General features: G+C 41.4%; 1 protein-coding gene across 3 annotated transcripts in view; it reads right to left on the bottom strand.

Annotated features, from left to right (window-relative positions):
* The window catches only part of LOC140198006 (Krueppel-like factor 12), a 304097-nt gene that overhangs the window by 44016 nt on the left and 236281 nt on the right, over positions 1 to 23800 (bottom strand). For 2 of the 3 annotated variants that reach the window (XM_072258789.1, XM_072258790.1), the window contains 2 exons: positions 22511 to 22615; positions 17506 to 17635 (listed from right to left, as the gene is read on the bottom strand). In XM_072258789.1, the coding sequence (XP_072114890.1) occupies positions 17506 to 17635; positions 22511 to 22615 (235 nt within the window). The remainder of the gene's footprint in view (positions 1 to 17505; positions 17636 to 22510; positions 22616 to 23800) is intronic. The other variant, XM_072258791.1, reaches the window with a different exon arrangement.

Genomic DNA, 23800 nt, shown 5'->3' with positions numbered 1-23800 from the left:
CAAATTTCACGTCACATGCCGGTGATAATAAACCTGATTCTGAATCTGATTCTGAAATACTATTAAGAGGGTCATAAAAATTGCCTTTGATGTCTTTACTTTGATAGAAATTCTACTATTTCTCAATGAGTTAGTTTGCCACGGACAACTGATAGGAACAGTGGTCTGGTCCTCAGAATTCAGAGTCTCAAAGATGCCATCTGAGTTATTCAACACATTAACATGGTGTTTACTTTCACCAAGTAAATGCTGAGTTGTCATATGAAGCAGATACATAGGATATTATAAATTAAGCATTTTATTGATAATGTACTTTTTCCTCAATGAGGAACTTGTTTTCTGGCAGCAGTTGAATGGGAACACCACCATCAAGTTTTACAGACACCCTGCTGTGGAATTACATTGTCATTCCCTTAATCTCACTCTGTCTCAATCTTTGAACTCCCTCCTCTCCACCTCCCAACAAGTCAAGGTGACAGCTCAGCACCATCCCCTGAAGGGCAATTAAGCTGGGCGATAAATGCTGGCCTTGTTGATGGCTCCCATATCCTTGGAATGAAAAAGTAATTTTCTTTTCATTTTGATGCTGTATAAAGGATCTTACTCAGGTAGATCCTGAACAACAATGAACCTAATACTTCTATTTCAGCCTCCTTGTATGATTCCCATTGTAAAGGAATGTAAAGCCCAATTCAAAATTAATGACCAGAGAAGATAGTGACACCTGAGTCCAGCATTTGCTTACTCCAGGAGGCCATTCAGTCCATTTGGCTCATGCTAACCTCCCACAAAGCAATGCTTATGACTCCCATGCCCGGGTAAGCTTTGCAAGCCATTCAGTCTCATATCCCCATCAACTCCCTTTTTGTTCTAAGGGGTCAGTTACCGTATAGGTAATTAAACTAACAGCTCACTGTCTGACTTTGTGCTTACTATCTTGTACGTGTGTACTTCGTGCTGTGTATGACTGTGGTATTGTGTTTTGCACCTTGACCCCAAAGTAGCGCTGTCTCATTTGGCTGCGCTCATGAGTATTCGTGTCCGGTTGAATGACAATTAAACTTGAATTGAATTGAATTTTTTCAATTACCTGACCTCTGTAAGCTGAGGAAACCAGCAGAGAAATACACCTTCAGCTCACTGTTTCTAGACTTTTGGGCATTGATATACTGTTTACTTGGTAAAAGGTTGATGGTATTGTCAGTAACGCCTGCAGCGGTTTTTGTTTCTTCATATTGGTTTCACATGCTAGTTCTTTAGTTTATCGCTGAAGCACAGCTCCACAAGAATGGGCTGTACAGATGATACCTTACTGCTGTGGATTTTAGTCTTTGGACACTGATAGACAGTTTACTCCTCAAAAAGGTTATTTATATGAGGCATTTTATGGCCTTACTGGTGTCTCTTTATCTAGAGTGCAATGCAACCTATAATTTGTCTCAGATGTAGGCAGTTTTGCTGACAGAAGGCAAGTGATGAGAAATGAATGTGGTGGTTTTTGATCAATGAAATCTATGCATTGTTTCAAAAAAGGTAACCTCATACAAAAATCCTTATCAAGACCAAATTTCCTAAACCCTTTCTTAAACAACAATGTCAGATGCCCTGGCATCAGTTGTGAGAATAGCAGTTATCTCTATTAAGCAGAGATTTGAAAAGTAGCACAGTTCCCCGATCAGTAACTGATGAAGAATTTAAATTAAATAACTGAAGATCAGGATCGATCATGGTAGGTTTAGAATCTGCAGTTAATTCCAGATGTGAATTGCCCTGCTCTTGCAGAGCATCACCTGCAGGTGGCGACTGTTGCCTTGGTTATTGGACACTGCAGTACAAGCTCTTCAACTCCGCAAGCATTTAGTTCATTTGCAAACTGCTGCAAAAGCCATAATCCTTATCCCCGCAAATCCAAACCTGCCATTACTACCTTAGTCCAAATCATGACTCTGTGCACATTAATCCATTAGTAGAATAACTTTAAAATGCTAGCATCTCCCTGTCACCCTTTCTGGAGCTTGGAAGAACACAAGGAAGTAGGAGAGCCCATTGGTTTCTTCAGAATCAGAATCAGGTTTAATATCACCAGTGTATGCTGTGAAATTTGTTGTTTTGCAGTCACAGTACATTACAATACATAATAATAAAACCTTGTGAATTACAATATATATATATATATTAAATTAAATAAGTAGTGCAAAAAAAGAGTGAGTTAGTGTTCCTAGGTTCAAGGTCCATTCAGAAATCTGATGGCAGAGAGGAAGAAGCTGTTGCTAAATCGTTGAGTTTTTGCCTTCAGGCTTCTGTACCTCCTCCTTCAAGCCTATCTCAGCATTTAATATATTCCTGGCTGAGCTCTGCTGGCTTCAATTCCTCCTCTGTGCCACTTGTACCTCAGTACACTGAGATAATAGTAAGGACAACACAATGCAGAATATTGTGATGGACTCACAGAGAAAGTTACAGTGCACGAATAAAGAGCAAGAGCCCCAATAAGCTTCGCTGGGAGATCAAGAGTTTATCTTTTAGTGCAAGAGAGGCTCATTCAGGAGTCTCATAACAGCAAGATAATAGCTGTCCTTGAGCCTGATGATACACGCTCGCAGATTTTTTCATCTTCTGTCAGATGGAAAACTGGCAGAAGAGAGAATAATGGGGGTAGGGTGGGAGGGTTATTGATGATGTTGGCTGCATTCCCAAGTCAGTGGGAGGTGTAGACAGGCTCAGTGGAGGGGAGACTGGTTTGCACGATGCACTGAGCTGCAATCACAATGCTCTGCAATTTCTTGCGGTCTTGGGCAGAGCCATACAAAGCTGAGAAGCATCTGGATAGGATGTGTTCTGTGATATATATAAAATTGCGAAGAGTTATCAGGGATAAATATTGATCAGAAGAACTCCCCAATTCTTCAGCAAAATAGCTCCATCTAATCTTGTACAATTGAGGCCTTAATTTAACATCTTCGTCCAAAAGCCCATGTGCCGTTGGAACTGCGCTGTTCGTTCATGTTCTGGTGCTTAAGTTCCATGAGTGGGACTTGAATCAAATTATTTTTGATGCTAAGAGGTGCTACCATCCGGGAAGCGGTACCGCAGCATAAGAGCCAGGACCAGGACAGCTTCATCCACCAGGCCATCAGACTGATGAACTCACGCTTTGAGTGTACTCTATATTACATTGACTGTTCTATTTATTATAAATTACTATGATTGTACATTTAGATGGAGACATAACATAAAGATTTTTACTCCTCATGTATATGAAGGATGTAAGAAATAAAGTCAATTCAATTCAATTCAGCTGATCATGCCATTCTAGTGCAAAGGTTCCTAACCTTTTTTATGCCATGAACCAATACCATTAAGCAAGAGGTCCATGGAGACTAGCGGCTTTATAGAACGCAATGCAGAAGTACACTCAAATTCACTAAGATGCTGAGTAGCAAGATACAAACTCAACCATTTAGGAACACTTTTTTCCCCATGATTCACTACTTCAGTAGATCACAGAAGTGTCCATCAAGAGTACCTCATATTTTTCTGAAAACGAGGAAATTGTGCAGATGCTGGAAGTCCAAAGGAACACACACAAAATGCTGGAGGAAGTCAGCAGGCCAGGCAGCATCTATGGGAAAGAGTGAACAGTCAACTTTTCAGGCCGAGACCCTTCATCAGGGCTGGGAAAAAAGACAGGACTCAGACTCTGCATCTTTTTCTCCCCAGTCCCAATGACAGGTCTCGGCCCAAAACATCAACTGTTCATTTCCATAGATGCTGCCTGGCCTGCTAAGTTCCACCAGCATTTTGAGTGGTTGCCTCATTCATTTAACACACATCAAAGTTGCTGGTGAACGCAGCAGGCCAGGCAGCATCTATGGAAATGAACAGTTGATGTTTTGGGCCGAGACCTGTCATTGGGACTGGGGAGAAAAAGATGCAGAGTCTGAGTCCTGTCTTTTTCCCAGCCCTGTTGAAGGGTTTCGGCCTGAAAAGTTGACTGTTCACTCTTTCCCATAGATGCTGCCTGGCCTGCTGACTTCCTCCAGCATTTTGCTTGTGTTCCTTTGGCCTTCCAGCATCTGCATATTTCCTCGTTTTCAGAAAAACATGAGGTACTCTTGATGGACACTCCTATGATCTACTGAGGTGGTCAATCATGGGCAAAAAAGGGTCTCGGCCCGAAATGTCGACTGTACCTCTTTGTAGAGATGCTGCCTGGCCTGCTGCATTCACCAGCAACTTTGCTGTGTGTTGCTTGAATTTCCAGCATCTGCAGAATTCCTCATGTTTATGCCTCATTCATTTCTCTCTTTTTGAACTATTGATTTTTTTTTCAATATTTCTTATTGTAACTAAGAGTAAAATTTTATGTATTGCACTACACTGCTGCAAAATGACAAATTTCACAACATATGTCAGTGCTAATAATAAACCTGATAAACCGAGTTCTGAAGTCCTTGCTTTTCATGAGGGATAGGGGCAAAAGGATTCAAGGCAAAATTCCTCCCAGGTTACAGCACTGTTCTGTCCCTCTGAGCTCCGCGAAACCCGAACAATCCGCAAGTCAGAATGCAGCCACGGTCGGAGTGTTCACATGGCAAAAAGATGCCTGCAGCACCACGGCAGCCATGAAATATTTCCCCCATTGGTCTCCTAAATGCTTGCTGGCATGTCAAGAAAGTGTTGGCCTTCATTAGTCTGGGGAAGGTGGGGGAGTGGGGGGATGGACTCACTAATTTCTACAGATGTGCCCTGGAAAGCATTCTAACTGGCTGTATCACTGTCTGGTATGGGAGGTGGGGGCTACTGCACGGGATCGGAATAAGCTGCAGAAAGTTGCAAACTCAGTCAGCTCCATCAATGGGCACTCGCCTCCCCAGCATCCAGGACATCAAGAAGCGATGCCTCAAAAAGACAGCATCCAGCATTAACGACCCCCATCGCACAGGACATGCCCTCTTCTCATTGCTACCATCAGAAAAGAGGTGTAGAAGTCTGAAAGCACACACTCAATGATTCAGGAGCAGCATCTCCCCCTCTGCCATCCCACGTCTGAATGGATACTGAACCCATTAACAGTACCTCACTACATTTTTGCACCACTCGTTAACTAGTTTTTATACATACCTATTAACATATGTATACATATACTTATTGCAACTTACAGTTTTTATAATTATGTATTGTATTGTACTGCTGCCTCAAAAACAATAAATTTCACGGCATACATCAGTGATATTAAATCTGATTCTGGTCTGATTGGGTTCAAGAACCTCGAGGTAATGTTGCAACTCTGTAAAAATCTGGTTAAAAACTAAGAGTGTTGTCAGGCAGCATCTGTGGAAAGGAATGAACAGTCAATGTTTCAGTTTGAGACTCTTCATCTGTCCTGATAAAGTGTCTCAGCTGAAATGGCGGCTGTTTATTCCCCTCTATAGATGCTGCCTGACTTGCTGAGTTCCGCCAGCATTTTGTGTGAATTACTCAGTATTTCCAGCATCTGTAGAATTGCTGGTGTTTGCGACTTGGAGTACCATATTCACTTCTGGTTTCCTCATTATAGGAAGCATTTCAAATCTTTAGAAAGGATACAGAAGAGACTTACCAGGATGCAGCTTGGATTACAGGGCATGTCTTTGAGGAAAGGTTGAGTCAGTTAGGGATTTTCCCTTTGGAGCAGAGGAACATGTGAGGCATGAAAGAGGTATATAGGATAATAAGAGGCATAGATAGAGTGAGCAGCTGGCACTGCTTTTACCCTGGGTGGGCTGGCTAATACGAGAGGGCGAGTAGAGGGAAGTTTAGGAGAGATGTTAGAGGCAGGTTGTCTTTTTAAAACATACAGTGGTTAAGTGCATTGTTGGGGGTGATGGTAGTGGCAGATACTTTAGGGACATTTTAGAGACCTTTAGATAGGCACATGGATAATGGTTATGGGCTGTGTAGGAGGGAAAGGTTAGATTAATCAAGAAGTTGGTTAAAAGGACTCTGGGTAGAAAGGCTTGTACTGTGCTATGTACAGGCTTATATCAGATAGACACTTGTAGACTGGGGAGGATCGATATCTGGCCTGTACATCAAATTTCACCTGTGGGCATGCGCCCATCCCACACTCTATTGCACGCATCTGTGGCTCCCACTACACAGCCTACACCCCGGAACAACCACACGTACAGAAATATGTTCTCATTCTTTTGATACTTCAGGTAAAACTGAAGTGCAGCCTAGGTCTCTGGAATATCAATAGTAAATCAGTAGAAATAAAAAGGCACAGTGTGGAACTGAGCTGTAACTAAACAATTATAAAGTCTAAACAATGGTTGAAGTATGTAAACAGCCTTGGAGCAGAACAAATCCTTTGACTGACCAAGTCCACGTTGCTTATCTAATCCATCCGCTTACAAAAAGGTACACTAATCCAGTTTTATTCCCCTTACCTTCTCATTAACTTCCCTCATCGTCAACCACTTGCTAACGTACTAAGGACAAATTATAGTGTCTGACTAACCTATCATACTGCACATCTTTGGGATGTGGGAGCAAACGTGAGTATCTGGAAGGAACCATTTGTGGATACAAAGAAAAGGTACAAAATTTCACAAACACCACCTGATGTTAGAATTGAACTCGGTGCAACACACACAAAATGCTGGAGGAATTCAGCAGGCCAGACAACATCTATAGAAAAATGTACAGTCGACATTTTGAGCCGAGACCCTTCGGCAGGACTGTCTGAACTCTGTGCTCCCAGTTGTGTCAACACTGTTGTGGGGAAACTTTATGCAGAAACCTGAGAAGGGATGGATTTCAAAACACAGATATTTTCCAAGTGTTTTAATGTAGCCTTGTAGAAATGGAAAACCACACATATAAAAACTGGCATTATGAGCCTCTTTGTTCTGCTTTATCTTTCCCATATGCAGAAATTCCACCTACCCTAAACTGGAATGTTGCATCAGCAGAAAATGTTTACAGAAATAAATAAATTATTTTAAATCTAGTTACTTTTTCTTAGCAAAAAATTCCTTTCTGAACAAAGTCATTAAGTTCTGCAGTTCCACCAGTCAAAGCTACTGTCTACCCAGATGCCAGGAAGTGTGCACAAACAATCAGGGAAAATTTGTTTTTGAGGTTGCTTTCCTTCCCCAAGGCTTTTCAGCTGTGGATTTTCACGTCAACCTAATGTTACCTATTTACAGAATAGACAAGGGATGTCTTTTGTGAGTATTTCAGGACTTAAGCATGGCTGTTTTCCAAATTTACTGTTAGCATGAAGCCTGGAGTTGAAGTAAACAATGGAGAAGATGGTAATAGGTTGAAAGATATAGATAGCTTGGCAGAATGAGCAGACTAGCTTAATTTAAGGAATTATGAAGTACTACACTTTAAGCAAAGCCCCACAAGCTTCATAGTGGAACATAATAAAATAAGTTGTCCCCTGATTGGACCTAATAGACACACACAAAATGTTCGAGAAACTCAGCAGGGCAGGCAACTTCTATGGAAAAAGGTACAGTTGACGTTTTGGGCTGAGACCCTTCTGGAGGATTGAATCTGGATCTAATGGTATTGTTCACATCAGAGGAAAATGAAAGGGCCTTTGTTTAACATCCCAGCCAAAAGAGAGCACCAATAATTGTAAAGCACATTCTCATTATTGCATTTATTAGCGAGGAATGTGCTTTTAGTTCTGAGGTAGGATTTGTGCCTTATTTTGTACACAACTAAGTCAGATACTTCCTTTCAATTATTTCATTGGATTTTGGTTTAGGTCTCCAACTGTCCTACAACCAACAAAAAAGCAACCAACATAAAGGTTCAATTTCAGAGTTTTGATGAAGGGTCTTCGCCCAAAACGCCGACTGATTATTCCCATCCATAGATGCTGGCTGACCAGCTGAGTTCCTCCAGCACATTGTGGGTATTGCTCTAGATTTCCAGCACCTGCAGTATCTCTTGTGTCTAAAATCGGAGATTATCCTGGCTACATTATTTTGATGGAAAAGATGGAGCAGTCAAGGTTAAGTGTGGCTGACTCCATCCAATGGTTAACTGGCATTCTATAATGTGAATACAAATGACTTTGACTTGTTTCTCACTGCACTCAGGCAAGAGTCAGGAGAGATTTATTTTCACCTTGCCTGGGATTTTGGGCTTCAATTTGTCACAATTATTACTCATTCCATTCATTTACCACACTTCATTTTACTGGCTGCTTTAAACTGAGGCAGCTGTGACATAGAAAGATACGGGATGGTAACTGAAGAACAGATGAAGAATAGTGATTTTGATTGAGGATCAATTGCAGCTGGCACGAGCGTTCCAAGTTTCTTTCACACTCTGGCAGAGTGACCCTGTTTATTTAACATTGCTCCAGTGTTGGTCTCATTGACACCGTATTGGTGGCCTGCACTGGCAGTGCCAAGCGGATGACCTTCAGAGCAAGAGCAAATCCACCCACAATGAGGACAGGGTTCTGCTTGTCAGGGTCCTGGCAAGCATCTGTAATCATCTTCATCCAGGAGTATCAAGTGAATGATCTATCTCAACATCCTCTTAGTATTTTTACCATCACAGAAGCCAGTCTGCAAATGATTTGATTTACTCCACATGACAGAAAGAAACAGCAAAGAGAACTGTATATAACTACAGGCAACATCTCAGCTGTGGTATTTGAAGAATCTTGCAATGTTTCTAAACTAACCTGTCCATGACACTAACAAGATGGGGAAACCCAGCCTGTTCCATTCCACAAGGAGAGAGATCAATTCAGTCTCAAAGTTCAAAATAAATGTATTAATGAAGTACACATATGGTACCTTATGCTACTTTACAGTCTGGTTAACTATGACAGAAAGGCCTGAGTAGCATTCATGTGCCAAGTAAGAATTACGAGACAACTTTGTCAAACAATGATCATCCTCAAGAAGAGAAGGTCCAACTGACTGCATCTGACAGTCAAAAGATTTTCATTAATGAGATCCTCACCTTTAACAGTCCAGGGGAAACCAATGACCTCAAATTCAACTAGACCACATGAATATGGTGAAAAGAGGAAAGAAAATGATTCCTGTGGCAAATAACTACCCGCTGACACCACCAAGCTGGGTTGAACTCAATGGAGTTTAGAAGGATTAGGGGAGAATCTCATTGAAACCTACTGAATGTAGAGCAGATGCGGAGAGAATGACTGCAGCAGTGGGAGAGTCTAGAACCAGAGGGACTGGCCTTAGAACAAAAGGATGTCCCTTTAGAATAGGGGTGAGGAGGAATGTCTTTAGCCAAAGGGTGGTGAATCTGTGGAATTCATTGCCATAGGCCAGGTCTTTGGGTATATTTAAAGTGGGGGTTGATAGGTTCTTGATTAGTAAGGGCATCAAAGGTTATGGAGAGAAGGCAGAAGAATTGGAGAGAAGGGAGAAAATAAATAAGTCATGATTGAATGGCGGAGCAAACTGGACATGCAGAATGGCCTAATTCTGCTCCTATGTCTTACCCTCTCATGGTATTTAGAATGTACTATAGTTTCTCTCTCAGATTAGTCCAACAACATTTCCTTCTAGAATGCACTCAATGACAACGAAGGAATAGTAATCTAGTTGTAGGTAAGGATGATAACTCCTAATGGGTGGTAGTGTTTGCATTTACCTTCCTGTTGCACACTATCTTTACTTCCAATTCTACGGCCATTCCCTTAACATCACTGCACCTGGAACTGGGATTCCCTTCCCTGCAGCAGCCATCCGCAAAGGCAATTGTGGATGCCCCAAAGACATGGGTTTTGCCAATGACACTTACCTCCCGAAACAATTTGCAAATTTTATACATTTATCCTAGTTCTTGTGAATTCAATGGGACCTCTGGAAACAATTGTACAAATTTATTAAAAATAGAGGCTATAAAATCTTTGCTTTTTCCAACCAATCGGTCTCCCCTGCTAGATGAGTATGGATAGTCACACTGGATCCAGGGAGAGCTGGACAAATGTAGTCAGAGGGGTGTGTTACGTACTGCGCGAAGCAAGAATGACAATGGAGTACTGCGATTAAACGATTTACTGAGTCATGTTAGTAACGGTACACACTGGGCAACTTACAGTGTGGGAACTACAAAACTGGGCCCACTAAAACAACAGACATACACACTTGAAAGCCCGCGCCCAGAAGAGGATATCCTTCACACATAGGAGGCCAAATCAATTCACTGTGCTACCAATTGGCCGCATGCACACTTGTCACATTCTTCCAATTGATCTGCGAAGGAGCAGGTTGTTTTCCCATGCAGGAGGCCTGCGACCAGTGATGTGCTGCAGGGATCAGTGCTGGCTCCCCTGTAGTTTGACATGTGTAGTAACAACTTGGATGAGAACGTAAGTGGTTTCATTAGTTTGTGGATGACTCAAGGTTGGTGCATTAAACAGTGAAGAGGTTTGTCCAGGATCAAGATCAACTTGGAGCGTGGGCAAGGCAACTGCAGATGGTATATATTTCAAACTAGTGCACAGTGAAGCGTTTTTGGATGTTAACCAGGGCAAGACATATACGGAAAATAGCTGGGCCCTAAAGAATGTTGTGGAGGTGGAGTAAAGCAACCAAGGGGTACTACTACATAGTTCCCTACGTACTGGTCGGCAGGATGGTGAAGAAGACACATGATACTTTTACCTTCAAGGGATGGTGAATTGAGTACACAAATTGGGTCATCATGTACAAGATATTGGTGAGACAGCACATGGAAAACTGCACACAGTTCTAGTCACCCATACTATAGGAAAGGTGCAGTATATTGTGCAAAGAAGTTTCACAAGCATATTGCCAAGACTGAAGGGTGTGAGTTATGAGGTGATACTGGATTTCATGGGAGTGTCCTTCCTGCAGTGAATGAGGCCAAGAGGTGACTTTATACAGGTTTATTAAAATGAGCAGAGATAAGATGGGTGGTCACAGTTCTTTTTCCAGGGGGGAATCTAAGATTTGGAAGCATTGGTTTCAAGTGAGGGGTTAAAGATTTAATGGAGATCTATGTGGCAAGATTTTCCACATAGAGGGTGGTACAGATAGTCATGGGGAAGTACAGTACAGAAACAGGTCCTTCAGACCATCCTGTCTGTGCCAACCCATTTAAACTGCCTACTCCTCTTGAACTGAACCACAATCATAGCCCACCATATCCCCACCCTCCATGCACCTATTCAAACTTCCCTTAAATGTTAATATCCAGCTTGCATGCACCACTTACACTGGCAGCTCGTTCCCCACTCTCACAACCCTGAGTGGAAAAATTTTCCCCTCATGTTCCTCTTAAACTTTTCACCTTTCACCCCTAACCCATAACCCCTCCAACCTCAGTGATTGGAACTACAAGTTCATGGACAGGAAAGTTTTAGAGGGATGTGAGCAAGACTGAATAAAATGGGACTTGATCAGGAAGGTATCCTGGTCAGAATGAATGAGATCGGCTGAAGTGCCTGTTTCGGATTATTTTACAGGAAAAGCAAATTGACTGTGAGTACCCTTCACAACATGTAACTGCTGGGAGCCCAACGCAACATATTACTTCTGGGAGTCCTTCACAAGTAGTTAACTTTAAGACTGTGATTATTCTATGAAGATCAATGTGACAGTTATAAAATCCTGCAGAAAATGGACTGAAGAATAAACATCTAAAGAGAAAAAAATATCTGCTAGAAAGTCAGACTACAACCAAAAAATGTTGAAAATACTCACTAAGTTACCTTGGAACTGAAAGGTCACATATTAAAATTGTTAACTCTGTTTTCCCTTCATATCTATATTGCCTGACCCAATAAACCTTCGCAGTATTTTCTGTTTCTGTTTCAATGTTTGATGGTTAAAGTTAGAACACTGGCCAGGGCATCAAAACTCCCTTCTCTTTAAACATTGCCTTGTGATTTCCACACTTGCCACAATATGGACAGAGTGTCAGTTTAGTGCGTTCATTGAAAGAAGGATTGAATATGCAGATACTTCCTTATTTCCATTGCTAATTACATCTCAGGTTTCCATGCATCCTTGCGATCAAGAGGTGGAGAGGATTCCCTCTGCCGGTGCCATGGGGTGGTGAGAGACAACAGACCTTAACCTCAGTGAGAACACAAGATTTCCGTATTTATCCCCAGTGTAGTCAAACTGGAGGGGGGGAGGAGACGGAGGGGAGTCACTGGTGTGGACAGCATGTCCTGAAATCTGCTCCTTTCACTAAAGCTTGCTCAAAAAAAGCTTGCTCACTTGTTTGTTTTGTAGCCTCCTGCCAAATTTGGAAACTACTGGTTGCCAACTGGTGGCCAAAGATAGTTGACTTACTTCTGGACGTGTCCTCACATGATCATCTGATCCACTGCCCCATCAGTCTCCATATTCTGTGTCCGCACTCCAATCTTTCCCACAGCCAGTCAGAAATCATGCAAATCATTTAACAGCCAAATAAAGTAATACTTGGAATGTCAGTCAAAGCCACTTTTATTAAGCTATTTTTTTTCTTGGATTGCCTAGGAACCAGCGCCTTGGAGGTCAGTCAATAATTCCTAGGATCTCCAGGGTAATCCTTGAGGTTTGGCAACCCTACTGAAATCTTTAATACAAGATAAGAAAACAAGCACTATATTATTGATTAAAAATGTCAGCTGGCAATCGCTAGCTGCTTCAGAGAAGACCATTTCAAAAGTCTGCCAGGTGGTGATTCTGAATCTGTTCTCTTTTACAGTTGGTAATGAGGGTGCCTTTACTAATGGTTTGAAAGCTACCTTGTTATTGGATCCCAGTCATAAAGCAATGTGGATGAATGGACTGTGCTTTTAAAGTGGGGTTATTTATAAGGGTGGAGAAAAGCCAGCCAGACTTAATTGTGAACTGTCTCATAAACACATTCAACCCACTTCCTGCCCCTCTGCACTGTGGATGATCACCTGTTGCTTTTGGCATAAGGCCAGGCTGGGTCTTAATAGAAATTATAAATTAATTATAAATTAGATAGCTCTCTCTTTGCAATTACTAGTGGTCAAATACAAAGCAGAATAGTGGCTATCCTACAACATGTCCTCACTCGATGCTTTAAATGCACAAAATAATCCTAGGTGTGCATTTCATTCTCATTCCAAAATTTACTTCAAAAAAACTCCAGTGGAACATAATTTCTGAAACGGAGTCCATTATACATTCAGCACTACTAACCATGAATGAACTTCTGCCCTGATTCTCTTAGCGGTGAGCAATATAATTGTTTCCAACCTGCACAGTTGGATGATTAATCTGCCGAAAATCTTTTAAAAATATATAAACTTACCCTCCCATTATTATCAACCTTTGTTTCCTTAAATCAAAAAGGAACAATTTGAAAATAAATATGGATCTGCATGTTACTTTCCTTTCTTCAAGTGAGTGGTTTGTACAGTATAGTCATAGAGCAATGCAGTATGGATAGAGGCCATTTGGCCCATTAAACCTTTGGTGCTTGCCCATCTAGTCCCTATTTCCTTCGTTTAAGTGCATATCCTACTAAACCAGCCCCACCATGTACCTACTTTCAATTTAACTTTAGCCACAACCTCTGTACCTTAATCATATTTATTTACTTATTGCAAATTCTGCACATTTCTAAAGTTTTCTTCAGCTAATAGATGCAAGTATCACTAAAACCAGACAGAACGATGTTTAAGAATTAACAGTACTTCGTGTAGTACTGACCCGGAGGGGGGATCAGTTAAACTATTATGGATGAGAGATGATTTGATAGAGGTGTGCAAGATGTTATGAGGCATAGACAGAGTGGACAGCTAGCAACCTTTATCCAGGGTGGCAACTGCTGGTACGGGAGGGCGCACTTTTAAGGTGATTGGTGGAACATCTAGGGAGGATGTTCGAGGTAGGCTTCTTTTTACACAGAGGGTGGTGGGTGTGAAGAACACATTGCCGGGGTAGTGGTAGGGACATTTAAGAGACTCTTATATAGGCACATGGATGAAAAAAAATGGATGTCTACATGAGACAGAGGGGTTAGATTGATCTTAAAATAGGATAAAAGGTTGGCACAACATTGTTGGATGGAGGGTCTGTACCGTTCGATGTTCTTAATTGTATTAACAACTTATTCTGTCCTCTAAATGGGCTTTGTGGCTCAAAATGCAGGTTACACTAGTAGCATGACATAGCATTTTTTGAGGCTTTCAGAGGGACCAGCTTACTAGGAGCTCATGGATCTGCCCGTAGGTGAGATGCCAAAAGCTATCAGTGTCTTAACATGGTCAGGGTGCGGGGTGAGAGAGGTGAGGGAGAAGGGTGGAGTATATGTGGCTTATGCCAGCACATTGGTGGGAAATAGATCATTTCTTTATTTATTAGGATTTCGGAATTACTGACAAAGCCAGGATTTGAAATTGCCCTTGAAGAGCTGGTGGCGAGTGGCCACCTTGAACTGCTGGAGACATCCTGGTGGGGAGTTCCAGCACTTTAACCTTATGACAGTGAGGGATGACCAGCATACTTCTATTTTGGGATGGTGCGACTCGTAACAGGTGATGATGTTCCCCTGGCTTTGCTTTCCTCCCTTGGGCTTCCTGCGATAAAGATGATAAGTTTTGGGAACTGCTGCTGAAGTGGTCTGGTTGTGGAAAAAGAGTTCATTTACTCAATAGAGTGGAACAAGTTCTACCAGTAGAATCGCTGAAAGGAACAGTAAGGTGCAGAAGGAGATGTTGTGGGTAGGTGCCACAGAGAGTTAATCATTTAAAGGCATCCTGCCCACAGGCAGATCCAGGAGCTCCTAGTAAACTGGCCACCTTTAAGCAAGCTTTGGATGCCTTAGGGAGGTGGGGTGGGAGGAGATGATTCTGTTTCATCAGTCATTCACAGTCCACATTTGTGCAAAAGAAATTGAGCTGAGCATTGACCAGTTGGGCCTAGAACTTTGGTGACACTGCCCATAGGTGGATGACACCAGACAGGAAGTAGCAATCCTGGTAACATTAGCATTGAATCAACCTTCAGCCTAAATTAGAAAGTGTAGCATGGAATTTATCACTCATTTCTCTTCATACTTACAGCCATGCACATATGTTCCAATGTTTGACTTGAGGCACATTGCTCCACTACACAAACATGATTTTGGTGACAACTGCAATATTCTCTGGTACTGAAGCTGGAACAGGACTGGTTCAGGATGAAAAGGATGAAATTCAATCACCTAGAACTTCACCTGAAAGCACCCGGAGGAAGAACTCCAGAACTCCAGAAAAGCAAAAGGGCTTCGTGCTGGCACTCTACTGCTGCTACTGACATCAGGTAACAAGAATTGGTTATTTCTGACAAGGCCCAAACCACATCTGAATAAATGCAAAATGCCAGCTTTTAGCCTCAGCCAACTTCATCTTTGACACAAGCCTCCACACTATCAAGTATGTATTCAAAAGATGGTGCCTCAACAAATCAGCATCCATTATTAAGGATCCTCTCCATATTGGGCATGGCCTTTCCTCATTACCACCATAATGGAGGAGATACAAAAGCCTGAGACTTACATTCAATGTTTTAGGAACAGCTTCTTCCTCTCTGTCATCAGATTTCTGAATGATCCATGAACATTACCTCATTATTTCTCTTTTGCGCTATTTATTTTTTTACTTACTAATTGTAACTTTTTATTGTTTGTGGTACTGTTGCCACGAAACATAATTGAGGCGGACTGTAGATTTGGACTCTAAATCAGGTATATGATTTGTTCTAGTTCTAGTTCTGGTCTACTTTTTTGGTCCTACTTTTGGGCGATATTTGAAATGGGACAGCCTGCAGATAATGAACACTGAACTGAACTGTGCTTTTTGATTTTGTGTTTTATATTCTGTGTTTTTGCTCCTTTTTTTGTTGCCATTTGTGCATTTTACTTTGCACGTGGTGGGAGGGAGGGTTTGATGTTTTGATCAGGTTGGTTCCATGGTTCTTCTTTGTTTCGTGTCTGTGGGAAGACGAATCTCAGGGTTGAATACTGCAGACATACTTCTATAATAAATGTACTTTGAATCTTCGAAAACAAAAAAAAAACAAAAATCCACAATATATGTCAGTGATAACAAACCATTCTCATTGGCACTTTGGGAAGATTGCAGTGAATACTCAGAGAATTAAGGGAGGCTCACACTCCACTAAATATGTTTGATTCCATTGCTACAAGTGATCTGCTTCAGGGACTCAGTGACCTGAAATTTTGCTATTTCCTTTCCTCTCACAGATGCTGTTCAAAGTGCTGAGCTCCTCCACCAGATTGTTGCTCCGGATTCCAGCATCTGTAGTTTCTTATGTTTCCATATTTTATTCCATCATCTCAGTTGAAGGGTGCTGACAAGAACACAAAGTAAGTAACAGCGAACTTCTTGCTCTCTTTTTCTAGGCAATTATAGATAGTCCTTGCATTATAGAATCAATGTAGCTCAGTTAGTTACAACCTCAACTCTGTCTGAGTTGCTAGGGTGTGAATATTTGTCTCGTCCCAGGTAGTAAGCACCAAATCAGAGCAGATACTACAAACCGTACAAATCGCTCTATGCCTGTGTGCTGCACTGTCAGTGTTTCAGTTTTAAAACATGTCCATTTCCTTCCCCAGGTACTAGGTGCAAAAAAAAAATCCAAAAACAATATTCCAAACAGAAGAGCATTTATCCCCAGTTGCCTGACCAATCCTTCACGAGGATCACAACCTTGTTGTGATTTTGAGGCTTGTGTGCCTCAATGATCCAGAGAGCTTTGATGGCTGGCATCAGGGCTTTATGCTTTGGCTTTTGGTTGGGTCACCCATGCCAAACAGGTCAAAGGGTAGAGGCCAGGTTTGGAGGTTCAGCTCAGGGACAACAAACCTGACTGGTGAAACAAAACTGTTACCGAAACTACAATGAAGAATCCTTCTGCATTGGAGTGTGACGGTATTCCTGAGTCTCCACTCTGGACTTACATGACTAACAATAGAGAAAATCAAGATGACGCTACTGACATGATGAAGGAAGTCCTGAACACGACCAGAGATGAAGGACTTTCACTTCTGCCCTAAGTACCAGCAGCAGAACAGGCCATATTGATCCCTCAATCAGCATTCTTGTTTACAAGTACCTGATTATTATCACACTGCTGTTTCTACCACCTTGCTCTGTGCCCTATATTACACTGGTGACTACCCAATAAAGTACTTCAGTAATTGTTGAGTGATTTAGACCTTCTAGAAGGAAAGGAAAGCAATCGGTGCAATATAAATAGAAGACTTGTAATCATTTAGTTTCTAAATAAAACTAAGGAAGTTACTAAAATTCTGATAACTAGAAAGCTGTATAAAGAAACACAATTGCATACCACAATTATTAGAAACACCACAGGTCTATATTTGACCTGCACTTAAAAGATTTATACTTTATGAACGTTTTCATGCAATATTATGTAACTTACACAAAAAATTGGGAAGTGAAACTATTTTTCAAGGATATGTAAAGTACAGAGAAAGAGATGTACTTACTCTTGTACGGCTCTTGCAATGGAGAGTGCTGTGGATCCGGTCTCATTAACGCTGTCCAACGTCACGTTTGGAAAGTCATCATCCTCACTGTCACTTTTGATGTGTCTAGGCGAGAGGCTCCTCAGTTGTGCTGCAGCAAACAGACAGCAATACATCAGTACTCAAGGACGGCAGCATATTATAACAAATGTTTTATTGTCTATGTTTTATCCAATATCATACTTGAATTTTCATCAGATCAATAAAATGAAGAGTTGAATGACAAAAGAGCCGAAAAACTTTCAGTCAAAAAGCAGTAGGCCACAAGGCTTAATGAGCTCTCTCTGCGATTCAATAAGATCAGTGCTGATTCAAAAACTTGTCCCTCTTCCCCACACCTCCCAATTCCCTTGGTGTCCAAAACATTATTGATTTTAGTCCTAAGTATACTCTGCAAATGAGTATCTTCAAACATCCAGAGAGTTGCAAAGTACAATACCCTCTGAGTGAAAATAACATCTTGCCTGTAGCAAATTGATGATGCCTCCCTGGTTTCACAAGACACAAGCTCTTGAGTAACTATACATTCAAAACAGTAAGGATTCCTCATCTTTGAATTTTACAGTGTCACACTATCACTCATTCAGAAATGAGGAGTTCTTCATTTAACTACTTTGTTCAGTTAATGACGAATTTGCTTTTTGCTAACGTATAAAGATTAGCTTTATTTGTCACATGTACATTGATACAAACAGTGAAATGTGTCGTTCGCTTCAAATAAATCAGTAAGGATTGTGTTGAGGAGCCCACAGGTGATACCATGCCTCCAATCCCAACATAGAATGCCCACAACCAACCGTAACGGTACATCTTCGCATTGTGCGAAGAAACCAGAGCCTCCAGAGGAAAGTCACACTGTCTTGGGGAGAACGTACAAGCTCCTTTCGGACAGAAGCAGGGATCAAACCCTGATCTTTACCAATTTTATCTCCAAATATTTCCAAACCTTGGTTAATGTGGTTGTTGCCCTGTTCAACCAATAATCCTGCTCTGAGGTCTCAAAAACAAAACTAAACCAAGCCATGGCATATCAGCTTCAACTACAGCAAGACACCTGGTGCTCAGTCTGGTGGTTGTGAAAACAAGCCTGCAACTTGGCTGATCCAAAAACTGGAAATTGTGGGAATTTTTCAAAGCATACAAAATAAATAGATATAATGGTAAGTTAGGTCACATTCAAAATTGTAGATCAATTTCTCATTTGCTGAGTGTCACGTACCCCGTGATGGGTTAAGAACCATCAGAAATGGAAAACACTTTGGCGTCCAGTATTGCTATTAACTAATGGTATTTATTAGTAACTATGCAATACAGTAATATAAATGCAGATAAATCAAACAGGTTAGCAATGATTATATATAAGTAAGTGTGGAACTATTTGAAAACCAAGCTTCTTCAAGTCTAGGGGTAAATAGATAGTCTTACGATGATGAGTAAAGTTCAGTTCCGTTCGTGGTCTTGAGTTGAGTAGTGATGGAGAGAGAGAGAGGGAGAGATTTGAGTCTTCAGGCGAGCTGACGCCGTCGATCTTCCCGTTGTCCTCCGGAATCCTTTAGAAGTCACCAACTGTGACCAGAACAAAGGGGACTGTTCTTCTGTGGTGGAATTATCAATCCCGGCAAGGGTTGCACACAAATAACTCCCCACCAGTCACGTCCTGTTCACACTGTCAGAGCCACTGATCGATCCGCCAAAACCCACTTTTTCTGTGGGCACGACAAAGCTCATTCAGTGTCCAAAACCATGTGTCTGTCAGTTTATCATCTGACCTTCTATTTATCTCACCGTGCTGAACATCAGCTGTCCATCAAGCAGCTCCTCCCCTCTCTCTCTGTAAGAATACAGAAGCTGAAACCAGCGTCCTTGTAAAAATGTAAACATGCTGCAGAAAACCCATAACATCATCCAAAGCTGTCTTCGACTCTCTCTCTCTTAAAAACAAGATGTCGGTGTTAAATAACTCTCTCTCTCTCTCTCTCTCTTTTCAAAAGCACAGTTCATAGGGGTAATTCAGGAGCCTGTCACATGAGTAATACACAAATACACTATGGAGGCACAAGAGACTACAGATGTTGGTACCTGGAGCAAATTAAGAACTACTGGAGGAAGTCAGTAGTAACTGTGGAGGGAAATGGTCAGTCAATATTTTGGGTCAAGACTTGTTCTGGACTAGGATCTCTGGATATGAAACAAATACAGTACACCATGGCTAGCCAAATGTAGGCATGTACAAATCTGGAAAATGATTGAGAAAACTGGAATCCAGCACTTCTCCAAACGTGACCTTTTCCTTATCCACAAATATTTCTGGTCCATCATTGGTGGTCAAGCTGCTAAACCCCAAATCTGAGGAATTCCCTTCCTAAACTTCTCTGCCTGTCTCCACTCCTTTCGTATTCCTATCAGAATTTTGGTCACTTGCGCTATTGTCTCCTTATGTAGTTGCTGGTCATTTTCCAGTTGTTAATTCAAGATTCAAGATTGTTTAATGTAATTTCCTGCACACAAATGTAAGGAGAATGAAATATTTGTTACTATGGATCCGAATCAGTACAAAACAAAAACACAAAAATAAAGAACAAATAAAAATAATTTTAAAACACACAATAAATATAAATACACAAGATAGCTTATATACATGGATTGATAAGAAACATAGAAAACATACAGCACAATACAGGCTCTTTGGCCCACAAAGCTGTGTTGATTGTATGTTCATAAAGTGATTCTAGGCTGTACATAAAGTGATTGACAGGAAATAATAAAATAGTGGTGGAATTAGTGGGTGGAGGTGTTGGCCAGCCTTACTGCTTGGGGGAAGTAACTGCTTCTCAGTCTGGTTAAAAATGCTGCATGAAGTAGTTTTTTTATGTTGTTGCTACTGCACCATTGAAGATTCCATATAGTGATTGAACAGAGTTTTTTTCCTACAAGTTTTTGCACGACCATAAAACCATAAGATTTAGGAGCACCATTGGGCCATTTGACCCATCCTGCCTACTTTGCCATTTCACCATGGCTGATCCATTTCCCTCTCAGCCCATCTCTTGCATACTCTCCATATCCCCCATGCCCCAGCTAATCAAGAATCTATCAACGTCTGCCTCAAATATACCCAATGTCTTGGCCTCCAGAGCCACCTGGGGCAACAAATTCCCAAATTCACCTCCCTCTGGCTAAAGAAATTCCTCATCTTCTCCGTTCTAAATGGACATCCCTCTGTTTTGAGGCTGTGTCCTCTGATCTTAGACTCTCCCACCAGAGGAACATCTACTCTATCAATGGAAATCATGCAAAAACAGAATACAATCAGTGACTGAGGTGTCAACATCAAAAGCTTATAATTACAGGACGATAGTCTCAGGATGAAGATCAGAGGTCATTACACTGTGAAGCTATGGAATGTGACACTAGACCGAAGGGGCTATTGGGTTTACAGAACAAGTCAGGTTGGAAACTGAGGAGAAAAAAGGCTGCAGGTACAACATTAGGGCTTCTGTCCAAATACACTGATACAGACTAATTGGGACAAGTGATCAGTTATTAGGTTGTAAATTCTGTCACGGCAAGCCTTTTGCTTTCTTGCTGATATTGCAATACTGTTCCTTGTGACTAGAAATCAATCCCAGAAGTGGATCTGGAGGATACTCTCAGTAGGCTAATTATCTCTCTTCTCTTGTGTTTCAGGATAAAAGCAATTGTCACATTTTGCCTTTCCCATTAATGAATTAGATAGCTGTTCAGATTTAAATAAAAGCTTACAGTTTTAGAAACCACCATTTGACCCATCATGTCTGCACAGCATCCTCTGGGGCAGTATACAATAAAGCTAGAGGAACTCAACAGACCAGGCAAGACCTATGACAGGAAACGGACTAGTCCAGGTGTCAGGTCTCAACCTGGTACACTCACTGCCCACTTCCTTCCTGCTGAGTTCCTCCACGTTTTTGGGTATTCCTCCAGACACCAATCACTTGTCTTACTTCTGGGGATACCCACAGCTCTGTTCTCTCCTTAATGTTTGCAGCTTTTTGCTTACTAGACATATTTAAGATGAGGAGTGGTACAGATCAGAAAGGTTATCACTTGGTTTCAAATAGTCTACAAAGTCGGAAATGCAAAGCTAGAATGCTGAATTTGCCTTTGGTTTGATGTAGAGGAAATATGCACACAATCACCTTCTTAGGAGAACACGTTCCTCCAATGAAAATGAATAATTGATGGTGGCATTCATGAGCAGGTGATGTTTTAAAGAAACCATCAGTTCTCCAGTGAGGATGATGTGTAGACTTAACTTTATCAGATGTGCGCGGAATCAGAAGCTGCTTTGAAAGATAAATGCCTTGCCACTTTTACAAAGTTATATATGATCAGCCTGCTACCCTAGTAATTATGAGCAGGAGACTTCTCCCCCTCGGACTTGGCTTGCTCTGCATCCTTTTCAATGTGTTACAACAAGAGCCCTTACTGCACCCCCCTACTGCCATCATTCCCTCTCTCCTCACAGACCAGACGGTTCATCTGGTTGTCTGCCAGGCAGGGGAATTAAACAAAATAAAATTACAGAGGTCCTGCTGTTGAGTTCAGCAGCAGTGGCAGCTCTTCCCCCCTTGGCAATGTCAGGATCTTTGCCTGTTTTGGCCTCATCTACATCCTTTCCACTGATATCAGAACCTACGGAGGGACCTGAAGGGAAACTTTCACCACACAGAGGACGGAGGGAATTTGAAACAAGGGAATGGTACAGTTACTATGTTTAAGACATTTGGACAGGAAAAGCTAAGAGGGATATGGGCGAAATACAGGTCAACAGGACCAGCTTTGGTGTACATATTGGTTGGCACCGACGAGCTGGACTGAAAGGCCTGTTTGTTTCCATACTGTATAACTCAGTGAAGCTAAATGGAGAAAGAAAAAGGAGGAAATGTTTGAAAGCATTTAGATAACTGATAACACTGCCACTTACCTATCTCTCTCTCGATTACACTATGGTGCCAAGTATGGTTGTGTGGAACAATACTGTGCGGTTGTAGGCTGAAGGGCTTTTTCACAATGCACTGTTGAGCATCCACTATATTTGAAGGGAAGAAAACCATTACACACATGCAGTAAAAACACTGGATATGTTTAGATCATCTAAACATTACTTATTTTATAATTTATTCATGTGATGAAGACATTACTGGCAAAAATAATCATCATCATCATATGGTGTGTCACTTGACGTAGGCGAACATGGTCTATGGCCATGACTGTTCTTGGCAAATTCTACAGAAGTGCTTTGCCATTGCATGCTTCTGGGCAGTGTCTTTATAAGATGGGTGACCACAGCCATTATAAATACTCTTCAGAGATTTTCTGCCTGGCATCAGTGGTCACATAACCTGGACTGGTGATATGCACCAGCTGCTCTTATGACTATCCTGCTTGCATGGCCTCACTGGGGGGCTAGGCAGGTGTTATACTTTGCCCAAGGGTGACCTGCAGGCTATTAGAGGTAAGGAATGCCTAATACCTCCTTTGGTAGCGACATATCTCCACTCTACCACCCAGAAATAATAGTACATACTGCAAATTCACTGTTGCCCTTGAATGCTATGGCCATTCCAAAGAGGAAAAGAGAACCAACCACTTTGTTGAGAATCTCTTCCATCAGTGACCCAGATTGAATTTTATTACAAATTAGTGATTTCATGTTCATGACCACTGACACTGGTTTTACATTCCTGATTAATCAAATTAAGCAAATTATAATTTCTCATGTGGGATTTGAAGTCATGTCTCCAGATCATTTTGTCCACATCTCACTGGTCTCCCGGTCCAAAAACATAATCATGATGTCACCACACCCTCAAAATATAAAGAAGTATATCAGATCAGACATGGGTTCACTAAGTTCTAATGTTAATGTTGATAGTCTTTCTACAGCAAGTTCCATTAGTGGAAGGTGAGCAACTCTATGTGGTATTGTGGTGTATTTTGGTCAAACTGAAACAGTCCGGCTATTGAACCCCACTTAATCAGAACCATTGATCTGTCAGAGTAGGTTGATTTGGAAACTGCTTTATTGTGTTACTCAGTACTCTTTCGGTTCAAGTAGTTGCTTACGACTTTTGCAAACCTTCAGCTATCACTTTTTGCAGAAAATACCATGTATTGGGTAACTTATTTTATTTATGAAATAGCACTTTTAATATCCTACTTCCAACTGATGGACCTAACATGCACAGGTCTGAGCAAGAAAGATGAGGCAGCA

This window comes from Mobula birostris, chromosome 5 (genome assembly GCF_030028105.1).
Source record: "Mobula birostris isolate sMobBir1 chromosome 5, sMobBir1.hap1, whole genome shotgun sequence".
NCBI lineage: Eukaryota > Metazoa > Chordata > Chondrichthyes > Myliobatiformes > Myliobatidae > Mobula > Mobula birostris.
This window is presented reverse-complemented; position numbering and strand designations above follow the sequence as displayed.